This window comes from Tachypleus tridentatus, chromosome 8, assembly GCF_004210375.1.
Source record: "Tachypleus tridentatus isolate NWPU-2018 chromosome 8, ASM421037v1, whole genome shotgun sequence".
Taxonomy (NCBI): Eukaryota; Metazoa; Arthropoda; class Merostomata; order Xiphosura; family Limulidae; genus Tachypleus; species Tachypleus tridentatus.
Genome location: NC_134832.1, coordinates 43,772,972 through 43,785,545, shown reverse-complemented (window position 1 = coordinate 43,785,545; position 12,574 = coordinate 43,772,972). Strand labels below are relative to the sequence as shown.

The window sequence follows — 12,574 nt, the reverse complement described above, 5'->3', positions numbered from 1 at the left end:
AAATTCTTAAATGTTATCTTGCAAAAACCTTTCGAAAATTAAGATTATAATAGTTATTTGTATTTATTTATACGTGTAGCGTATCAACATTAGTTTACAGTAAACATGTTACTCAACAGATGATGTCACTTGATCACTAAGTTTTTCACATTACTTCCAGTAAGTCACTAGTACTTAAATATTGGATAGATTACATTGCATGCTTAAATTGTATAAGGCTAAACTTGACAAAAGATTTCATAGTTTTGTTTGTTTTAACGTTATTCATGAGCATATTAACCAACTTTGTTAATCATTTTTTTCAAGCTTAACAAACATCGTTTTCTGTCACCCGGTGGGACAGCGATAAATCCATGGACTTACAACCTTAAAATCAAGGGTTTGATTCCCTGCGATGGACACAGCAGATAGGCCAGCTTGGCTTTGCTCTAAACGAACAAACAAAAACATCGTTCTTCATATGTACAATAAATATTTGTTAACTTTTTAGCATTATTGACTCAAGCCCAGAGGTAGGTAGCAAAAAAAACACCTCTTTAAACAGACGCGATGTGGTTTTTTACAAGCTAATAACGGTTAATTAAGGAAACGCCGAGTAACGACAAGATATATTATGCTGTTTCCATTTGGGTTGGACGTTTCTCCCGTGATATTCCAAGAAATTCTGTACTTATTTTAGCGTCAAATTAAATCGATCAAACTTGCGCTTATGGTAGCCATTATAATGATATACAAGGTGTCGGAATCATGTTAATAAATTTATTAGCATCTTTTTATTTATACGTAAATTTATATTTTGTTATTCTCTATATTGTTCCCACGTTTTCCAAACAAAGTGAATAAATTTAGTAATAGTTTACACAGTACAATCCACGAGAAAATAACTTCAGTAGCCGAAACTCGTGTCTCAAAAACGCGAGTTTACAGTTTTTTAGACATCATTTCCGGACAACGATGTACATATGTATTATATATCAATAATACTGTAAACCTTGACCTAAAATGGTGTAATATCGTATACGTTTTAGCTTTTTATCGCCCTCTGAGTGAAAAAAATTTTATCTTATTAAAATGGTGTGATATCGTAAACTTTATCGCCCGCTGTGGGAAAAACTGATGACTAAAATTGTGTGGTATCGTAAATTTTGTAGCTTTTTGTCCTCTTTGAGTGAAAAAAGTGAATGACCTTATTAAAATGGTGTAATGTCGTACCCTTTGTGGCTTTCTACCGCTTGCTGTGTGAAGACAACTGACTAAAATGGTGTGATATTGTAAACTTTAATTATTTATCGTCTGCTGAGTTAAAACAACAACAACAACACTCCTTCAGTGGGATGTAGTCACAACAGTATATTTTGTGTTAGTTGGTTATTAGCAACAGTAAAACTTTGTACAAGTATTTGCAAAACAAGAACATTCGATGTATGTTTGTTCATTATATATATACACACACGTATTAAATACCAAATTCTTTGTTTTACTGTATGCTTAATTTGAGTATTATAACTGTGTATGTATGTGTTAAAGAGCACAGGTTATTGATCCCGATCACAGTGTTTATCGGAAGTAGGAAGAGTTGAAAGAAATGAAAAAAAAAGTGCTAGCAGTTTTACACTGGAAGTAATATCTCTAGGCATGGATGTAATGCGCAGTTTGTGTTTGTTGGACGAAACGTTATCCTGCTATGTTGGAAAGTGTTACGACAATGCGTATATCGAAATTAAAGTCACCTTCCAAAAGGAAAAAATAATAGGAAACACTGTTGAACAAACAGACCTGCAACATTCAAAGTACAATACTGAGAGAAATAAAATATGTAACTGTCCTCAAACCAAGATATTGTAAGTGCCTGATCATTCTTCTGTCGTATAGAAAGATTTCGGAACGAATGTATCCCTAGTGGCAAAGCGGTATGTCTGCGGACTCACACTGCTAGAAATCGGGTTTCGATACCCGTGGTGGGTAGAGCACAGATAGCCCATTTTGTAGACAAAAGAGCTGTAAAGTTTAATCATTTGTTATATGACATTTTATTTGAAATATATCACTTAGAAATATTGTTTTTTGTTTTTTATCGTTTTAGAGGGAGTAAATGTTGTGGGGGGGGGAAATATATGTATACTTTTCCTGGACGGCTAAATTTAAAATACGGACACTTCCATTAAAAGCACGCTTTACAATGAAGAAAGATTCAGGGGAATTTCCAAAGTATTGTATTAAGAAGTGAAATTATTGAGGCGGTGAATCAAAGATAACCCTTATTTGTAATTTTTCAAATGTCTGATGATAAAAACGTAACAGTAACCCTTATAATAATAATAATAATAATAATAATAATAAAGTAAATTTGATTTTAAGATGGCCCGTAACTTACTCGTAGTGTGTGTGTTTTAAGAAAGGGAGAGTTGTTAACTGTTTGAAGCCAACTTATATAAATATATCTATTGTAAAACATTTTCAAATTCAGTGAAATTCAACAGAAAAAAAGTGCTCCCTTCGCTGGCTTAGTGGTAAGTCAACAGGCTTACTGCACTAAAAACGGGTTTTGATACCCGTGGTTAAAAGACCACACATACCATATTGTGTAGCTTTGTGCTTAGCAAAACCAATCCAATAACAGGTGCCATTCGTTAAATCATAAAAATCATTGTAACCTTGGGGGCATAATTATGGACTAAAAAATATTTGTACTGAAGTGTTATTGTAAGACCATCAAAACCAGTTTATATATTAGTGAGGGATGGAAACTTCTCTGCTTAAGTCGAAAAAATAAATGAAGTCAGCACAGCTGTACCACTAACAGGACGGAAACTCATGTTCTGAGAGGTTTAGGTGGCATCATCGATTTTGATGTAATCTAAACGAGTTAACACATATTAAGCATTTGGAGTACATTCATCGGTTATTTTCGGGGGTATTAAGATAATGAGGTTTTGTATAATAGTAGCATTTTTATTGAGTGAACTTTTGTGTAGAATCTGGTACATTCACCACCAGGTTGGATCCTCCAGTCCCCCAAAAGTATTTTCTTTTTTTAATAATACGAGCTCGTATGTGAGCTTATTTAGTCGTTAAATTTATTTTTTCCATCTAAATGTGAATTTCGGTGAAGAACAGGTGAAATAGAGGCCTAATTTATATCTCGATCGGACATTTTCGCTGCAGGGGAATAGTTTGAAACAGTTTCTAATGATGATTGTTAAAAACTAACCTTTAGCATGAATAATTAGATATTAATTAATATCACTCCAAATGCTTAAATCAAAAACCGGAAATAACTGTAATTGTGAAACTATAGTTTAGTAAACCCCAGAATAAAGCAGGTTGTTTACTTTGATTCCCGTGGTGAAGTACGATAGATACCTTTTAGGGACTACAGTGTCAAATTTGAATATTCAAAAATAAATATTTTATTACATTTCACAACTGGTATTTTTATTGAATATTGAAGGGAACGTTTTTATTAACTTTAGTTAATACATGACTAGTAGTTGCTGGAATACGTAACTGAGTCGTTAACTGCACAAGTATTGGTGTTATAAAACTTCACGAGATTACGGTGATGAACTCCAACAGTGTTTTATAATAGGGGTCGCACTCCAATAGAACGTTTAGGGAAAAAATCACCTTAAAAGCACACTTATTCTTGAAACAACATTGAAAAACTTTCCCTTTCAGTAGTTAAGACTAACGTTGATAACAAGCAAAATGAGTGATTTCACGATTGTAGACAGAAATCAGATTTTGCCAGTTTGTTCATGCTATTATTAATATCATTGTTTCATAAGTCTACAGCAAAATTGGTATTTTGGGTATTGTGCACCAAAACTTAGATATATTATTTGAAGCGATGCAAATGTCCATGACCTGTTAAAAAGTTGATTTACACTATCATAAATACATAATAGATACGATGTTGTTCCGAGCTGCTGTTTTTGTACCCGACGCGTGGTAAACACATGTTTGCACGAAATCTCAGGCACAAAGCCACCTGACTCAGTAAATAATTACTTTGAAAGATACGAAGCTTTGTATAAAGTAATTTTTTATACGTATTTATTTCATCTGAAAAGGTTGCTTTCCTACTCGTAAAATTTTATAATTGCCTAGTGGGGACTGTGTCTTACTCGAGGAATATATTTGCCTATTGCTGTGTGTTAAAAATCCAATATACAAAATACTTGATCTACAAATAGGGATCACAAAATAATAAGAAAGCGAGAATGGGCAACAACTGCTGACAGTTTGATCAAGCTACAAGTATGTATTATGATTCCACTATAAAATTATTGCAAGCTATATCTACTACAGCGTAGGATCGCACAGGAATTTGGAATTTTGCAAAAAAATAAAAACTTAAAGTAGCTGTGAACTTAATTCGACTGCTTTCATGCTGTGAAATTCTTTAAATCCTTCACTTTCCGCCGTCAAAAAATCTTGTTTTCCTATAATGCGCATTAATTGGAAGCTAGAACTTGGGCATTTTCGAGCGTATTAATTGGAAACCTCCACGTGAAAAAAAAATCTATTTCGTTACTTGAATCGCTATTGTTCTTCGTTATACTGAAATTGATAAGTATTGTGGACATGAAGTTAAATAGGTATTAGTAGCTGGGAAGGTAATGTAGGCACTATGTCTAGCCTTGGTTGTTTACTTTTTTAAATCCCTAGTTGTGGGCCTAAATATAATGTTTGTATTTTGTTTGTTTGTTTTGTTTACTATCTCTATTCCCCCTTTTTTACTAAACTTGTAAAACATCTATGATACAGTAATGCTAACCATGCTTGCTTTCGATAATGAACTTAAAGAACGTAGGTTCTAAAAGTTGACAGTTTCTTGTTTTGACGGAGAAATACGAAGCAAAACTTTTATTCTTAAATTCCAGGATTTTACAATTACTCGTGTTTCAATATAGAGAGATGGTAAAGGTATAGATGTGATTAGTTGCAACTTGTATTATCAAATAACAGTTTGTTACAAAAGTGCGGCACAAAATATTGCTAGTTTATAATACCGTTATATATTTAAATGATTTTTTTCCTCTCTTTAAAACTTTCTATTATTATAGTCGTATTATATTTATTTATTCGTTATTCGAATTTGTTTTACCTTTGAAAAGGAGTACATAAAAATGTGCCTTGTTTTATGTAGTATAATATTACTTGAGAACAATTGTATGTTATATAAAGGTCGTTTTAAAAGCATTAATGACAAGAAACACGGATATATGTGAAAATATTTCTTTCTGTAAGAGATGGCCCGGCATGGCCAGGTGGTTAGGGCACTTGGATTCGTTATCCGAGGATTGCGGGTTCGAATCCCCGTCACACCAAACATGCTCGCTCTTTCAGCCGTGGGGGCGTTATCATGTAACGGTCATTCCCACTATTCGTTGATAAAAGAGTAGCCCAAGAGTTGACGGTGGGTAGTGATGACTAGCTGCCTTCTCTCTAGTCTTACACTGCTAAATTAGGGACTACTAGCGCAGATAGCCCTCGAGTAGCTTTGCGCGAAATTCTTTACAAACCAATCTGTAAGAGACAGAACACCGGTCTTAGATCTCTTCGGGTTTAATAGTACGTGAGTTTCTAACACATTACCTATGGATTACAATGCCATTTAACTATTCGAACCAGTTATGAAAAGAAAGAGATAAATAGGATTTGGAAGGTAGTGTTGTATTGGACGTGCCCTATCATACCATTCTCTTGTGTTTTGTAGTATGTGCTCTGTCGTGCTTTTGTCTAATGTATCGGATAAAATACCTAAGATGATAAAGAAAAGGAAATTGGTTGTGTACAGAGCTGTAAACAACCATTAATATTTTCAGAGTGATAATACCGCTTTCACAGCGTTTCTCTCCATTCTTGAATTAAAAATAAAATACACGTAGAAATGTTTATACCGTGTTTCTCCGATAATAAGACCTACCCATAAAATAAGACCTAGTGTGATTTTTGGGGATAGTTTTAATATAAGCCATACCCTTAAAATAAGCCCTAGTTAAGAGTGGCAGGAAGAGGAAAGAAATAAAAAAATTAATTTATTTATTAGTTTAATAGTTAGTTAATTAGTTTGTTTAAGTATTAATCAGTTAGTTTAATAGTTTAATAATAGTTTATTTTAAATGGTTAGTTTAATAGTTTTACTTTGTAACTTCATTTTTTTAATATATCAAAATAAGACAAGTGGCTTTTAAAACTGATCAGTAAATACAATATGTATATGTAGTAATAACGCCCATTACGTCCGTAATTATCTTGACAATAATTTCTAGTCGTAAGTTTTCGAGCTGCTAGCTGTGATGTCCATTTTATGAAACGATTGAGTTTTCCTAGGAGGAGCAGATTTCTTTAATTGAAAACGAACACTTATTTTTAAACCATAATATTCAGCATTCTGCTCACAAGGTAAAGCAAAGCTGTATTTTTATTACTTAAAGTGGTACTCTTGTCGTTTTTTAAACATTAAACAGAAAATAATTGTTGAACGGACCTTTTTTTTTTAAGTAACTGTTATAGAGAGCTGAGAGTCATAAGCAACAGAAATATTTGCTGTTTCTCTAGTAGAGAGAGTCAAGTACCACCTCATGAGTATCGCATTTATCTCCGGAGGGATAATATGATTGATTTTATGTTAATAAACACAACAGCTTATGTTTTTGGAGTGTCTTGTTTAGGGTTGCTACTTGTCAAAATAGGAACGGAGAACGCCCTGCGCCCATATCTCGAGTAAGGTATCTCGCTAGATAGCCTGAAGGTGTCTTCCGTCGTGGGAAAAATACATTCTGTAAACATCTGGAAAGAAAATTCGCTCAGTCGGATGACGGAGCCCTATAGTTTTAATGTGGTTCAGTTGTCGACACACAACATGGAGTCTGTGTGAATGGTTGGATAAAAGAACGATAAACGTTTGTTGTCGGTCTTGGTAAAACGTAGTGTATGCCTGGCTTTAGAATGTTATGTGTGGAAGAAAATACATTATTTAGAACTTCTAGAAATTCTTTCACGAGACGTCACAGAAAAAAGGATAAATCCAGAAAATTCAAAACGAGTACTTACTAAAGAGTCATAATCTATACAGCTGTTACAGGAACTAAAGGATGATAATCTATACAGCTGTTACAGAAACTAATAGATGATAATCTATACAGCTGTTACAGAAACTAATAGATGATAATCTATACAGCTGTTACAGAAACTAATAGATGATAATCTATACAGCTGTTACAGAAACTAAAGGATGATAATCTATACAGCTGTTACAGAAACTAATAGATGATAATCTATACAGCTGTTACAGAAACTAAAGGATGATAATCCATACAGCTATTTCTGTGCCACCTACATGTGATAGAGTCGGAGTTCATTTATTTTTTAACAATGATAAGAGATTTAGCCTCCTGTATCGTTCTTTCTTTGTTCTAACTTCAGTAAAGGTGCAAAATTATTGTTTTGTTATTTTAAATTCAGATATTTTCAAAGTTTTTTACTTAAATTCTTAAACATCATTTACTAATTGACTTGACCTTTGGTGGATATATTTGAACCACTTTCCGAGGTCAATGATTGTAAGAAAGTGAGATGTGCATGAATGCTCAATCAAGATTACACATTCGTTTCCTACATGTCTTAGTAACACTTTTTTTTTTACCCCTTTTATTGTCAAAAACCTGTTGTACTTGAATCTAACAATATTTTCTCACAACATTTTGTTTTCAACAGCCAGTTGCGGACAGAAATACAGCGACTCAGGAAGAGAGGGGTTCTGCGACCTGGTCTGGACTCCACACGTGCTTGTTCTCGTTGTCTAGCCGAGCTCGGTCGAATAATCAATCGTGGCGCCCTCTGTCCAGCCTGCAAAAAGAGAGTATGCAAGTCGTGTAGGCAATACAGAGACGACGGGAAGCAATGGCTCTGTGTAGTTTGTGAGAAACAGAGGTTAGTGTTTTTTGGACATTTTTAGACTGTAACATTTAGTCTTCCGCCAAATGTTCCTACGGTATGAATCAGTAGTGGCAAAGCCAGAAACTCTCCTTTTGTTAGATCCATGAAATACTCATCTTCGAGTTTCCTTAAACAACAGTAATGCACATACTAGCTACATCAGCTGGGGAGTGGTGGGTATTGAGATTTTTATATTCCCGAATTATCTTAACAAACCTTTCCAAGATGGCAACCCCCTTCCTTTCCATAGCTGCACCACTAGTATGAGTCACACAGATTACTTCGGTAAAGTGAGTGTTTTCTTTAAGTCAATTGGTGAATGCTTAAAACACTATAGTCAAAATTAATAAACACTGAATCATCATGCTAGATAATCCAAAAACACTAGCGGATTCTGTTTCCCCCTAAAACATGTCAAGTAATCCAAAGTTGCTGTTAAAGAAACGTCAACGAAACATTGTACTCCTTCTCACCAAACTAGTAAACGTAATGTTTCATCATGTTATCGAAGCAAACATTTTGTTCAGCAAGATAACTGACATAGCCATAATAGTTGTGTTTAAACACTTATTCAGGAAGCATATAGTATGCAATACTTTCTAAGCAAATATACTGATTTTTCTTAGCGGTTAAAGGTTTTAAAACTAACATTTTACTTGTGGTCAACACAGCCATAACAGTTATATTCAAACATTTCCTCAAAAGTAATTAAGCACTTTCTCATTAGGAAAATACTACATAACGAGACATTTCTTTATAACAACGTATTAAGATATCAGATGTTTATCTAGTTTTTAGAATAAATCTACATTAAGAAACACACACAAGGCTGTGAATAAACTGGAGAGGTAACTTCTTGCATTGTCTTATCACTGTCAAGGGCTGAGAGGACACCCCCTGTTCTCGGTGTTTGTGATCATTGAACATACTCTTAACAGTGTGAACACCATTTCATTGGCAGTTTTATTGAAAATTAGTTATTAATAGCGTGTGACCCAAAGAATGGTTATAGGGTTATCCGTATGAAACAGTACTTAGGTTAACCAGGATCATTGTGTTAGTACACAGAGTATCTTCTGTAAATAAAATATACACAGTATCTGTTTTAGTATCAAGTAGTATCTACAAGTAATATTCAAATGGAATGCTTTCATCCGATAGTATCAATGAGTATAGTAAATAACGTTTTGACAGTGTAATACCTTCAAATGATGTTTAGACACATTGGTCACTGTAATAAATGTTGTGCTAAAAGCTCATGAAGGGTTTCTAAGGATATTCAACATATTAAAATTATTTAGTTTGTACGTGTGAGTATTCAACTTGGTGTCCACTGTATTAGTTTTAACTAGTTTCTAAGTGCAAGACTCAACACTATCTGCTATACGTTGGTTAGGTCGATGGTTATTAGAGAATACACATTCATGTTAATAAGGTGTAACTTTGTAAAACAACACTACCGTAAAAAAATATTAACAAACAATATTTGGTGTTTCATCTTAAAAAAATATGGGACATAAGCGTGTTTTTTTTTCTTCATAGATTTTTCTCATACACCGTATTAGTCGTAGTAGCTCACAGGTTAATTGGGTGGTTGGTGTTGATTTGGAAAAGGAATCGGAGTGACTTAATACATCAGGTCACAAGAATAAGTTTTAAAAATACTTTGATTACTTTAATAGAGGAAGGAAACTATGAATAACATGCAAATATTATATCTTTACCCATTTTTTTACCTCGCAATATGAATAAGTTTTTGTTCACGTAAAACTTTTGTACAAATAAAAACGACCTGAACAGGATCTATCCAGCTGTGAATAACCCTAATCTGGCCCTTGGGTCAGGGCTAATGCAGGCGTGTTTGCTTCTTTATGTGGCCAGCAATTCTTTTGTCACGAACTCTGGATACACACACAGAAGAGTTGCTCTCTTTTCTAATATGTCCCCCGCTGGTACAGCGGTAAGGCCACGGATTTATAACGCTAAAATCAGGGGTTTTCTGAGCCAGAATACAGAGAAGCCATGTTTGTAAATAAACTGGAATCTTTCTTAGTCAACACTAAATTGAATCACATGTTATTATTCTTCGCTGATTGTTCTGTAACAAAATGTACGTGTGGTTTGAACCACTTAGACCACTTTTGCTTATTCACCCCTGTAGACGTTTTCCCTCCCAATACGCAGAATTTTATACTTGTTAAGTACACAATAACGTAAGCTGCTGTGTTTGTATTGAGAACTCAAGTCACTACTAATTTATAATGTCTGTATTCACGATGTTAGAAAAACACGTAAGTTAAAGAAGTCTCGATAGAAATGAAATAAAAAATCTATAACCCGAACGTTTTCGCAAGGTGGATCCCTCTTCTTCGAGGGCAAACTGAAGAAGAAAGGTTCACCTTTAGAAAACGCTCGTGTTATAGGGTTTTTATTTCATTTCTATAATTTCTGTAGTTAAATATTTTATCTTATCTGAAAATCAAAACGTTTACATCCAATTCCTTGTTTCAAAATTAATTGTATGAAGATCCAGTCGATCTTAAACTAGATGAGAAAAGTTTCAAGGTGTTAAAGTAGAAATAAAAGTTGAGTTTGAATTTGTTCACGTATTGATGAAACTGGATTCAACTTTGCAAGTATAGTCTTAAACATTTTCATTTATATCAGTTATAAAGCTTCGCAGTGGAATGACCATGAAATTCACAGTTATGATATGTACTTATATTGTTTAGTAGTACTTTAGTGATGTACTAAATCATTATATTTGTTCTGGAGAGAAGATGGTTTGGCTGATTTTATCCGTTTATTTTTCGTGGCGTTATAATTTCTCTTATTGTTATTTTTTGTTTGTTTGTTTTTTTTTTGGAAAAGGACCTTATTATAATAGGATATTTTTGGTCGCCAGGAACTGGGTGAGTAGCTCTCACACCCACTGTGGTTATTTTAGGGAACACCTGACTCTGGAGGAGTAGGTTGGATAATACGGTTCAGGTAATTATTTGTGATTTTAAGAACTTAGGCGAATGATTGGTACCAATGGCGCTCATTTTTGGAACTTGGGACCGCCCCTCCCAAGAATATGGCTAGTCCACTTCTTCTATAGTTGAAGAATGGTATCTGATATATCCATACATACAGAATAGTTTTTCTTCTTTCTGATTGTTTGTTTTGAATTTCGCGCAAAGCTATTCGAGGGCTATCTGCGCTGGCCGTCACTAATTTAACAATGTAAGACTAGAGGGAAGGCAGCTAGTCATCATCACCCACCGCCAACTTTTGGGCTACTCTTACCAACGATTGATCGTCACATTGTAACGCCCCCACGGCTGAAAGGGCGAGCATGTTTGGTGCAATCGGGATTCGAACCCGCGACCCTCGGAATACGAGTCGAACGCCTTAACACGCTTGGCCATGCCGGACCCCTCTTTCTGATGAGCAGGCCACTGTGTGAAATATATTTTAAGATTTTCTTAGGCACTGTTTATAAAGCACAAGAGTATTTTAAATGAGATTAACGAAATCTCTGTGTTAATAAGTTAGAAACTATGGGTTCATATGATACTGGGATGTGTAGACATACTATGCGTTTCGTATTTATATTAAATAAGGGGTTATTTAATATAAAATGTCTCGAGTGCACATTGTCTATGTAGCTATAAAATATAAACCATGGGAGCCACTGAATCACTGTCGCATTACTTACGTGCGGAACTAATTCATTCAGTTAGAGTTTTGCATATAGTTTTAATGGAAAAGGCTTTTGTAATATAAAATATACTTTATATAAATAGGCGGTGATATTTCCAAAGGAAAGGTGGAAGATGGTACATAGCTCTTTATTTGGGAGTGAGAGTGACCATAAGTCACGTGGATAGCGAGTACGTGCGGATAAGAACGTCAATGTTGTTTTAGTATATAATGTCATGTTTTCTTGCTACAGAATAAATATCTACCTTGTTTAAATTCTACTCTATAATTACTGTCTGAGAAGTTTCCAGTAAAGGCGCCACACAGTACATTTGTTTTAAAATTAGACCGTTTGTTGAGAGTAAAGATTTTTTTTTTTTGTTACTGTGTTGTTCATCATGTCCAACCTCTTTCTTTGTTTTCAACTCATTCAGGGATAAAATAATTCAGATTTTCAACATGTCTTAAACTTCCAATGATTATGTGGCTTCCTCTCGGCCAGTCGAAGGGAAATCACAGAGTCTGAGAGTATCGCAGTATTACCAATATAAGTGGTAATAGTTTCTGTCGCGGAATTTTCAGTTTTATTAAAATTGATAAATAATTCTATGGGGGGTGATATTTTTATTTGTAATTCTCAGGAAATGTTTATTGAGAGCAAGTAATCTCCCTTGCTGTTCAATAAATACTGATATTCAGATACTTAAACCATTTATAATCATGCAACAACTTAATCATTATCAATTATGTAATAAGTTATTGAATTTCAGTTACGCAACCATTTAATTAATTAAATCAGTCTCAGCATATAACTAATTTTGAAATCCTATGTATATTGCACTGCTTGATAACACTGAAATAAAATTAAAAATGAAGAAGAGTGGCGACCTCTCGTTTATGAAATAATAATTTTGGCCTTAATAAGTAAAATAATCAATAT

General features: G+C 34.1%; 1 protein-coding gene across 1 annotated transcript in view; it reads left to right on the top strand.

The window, feature by feature from the left end:
* Positions 1-12,574, top strand: part of LOC143222307 (uncharacterized) — a 188,539-nt gene that overhangs the window by 100,420 nt on the left and 75,545 nt on the right. The window contains 1 exon segment of the mRNA XM_076448661.1: positions 7,726-7,941. Within this exon segment, the coding sequence (XP_076304776.1) occupies positions 7,726-7,941 (216 nt within the window).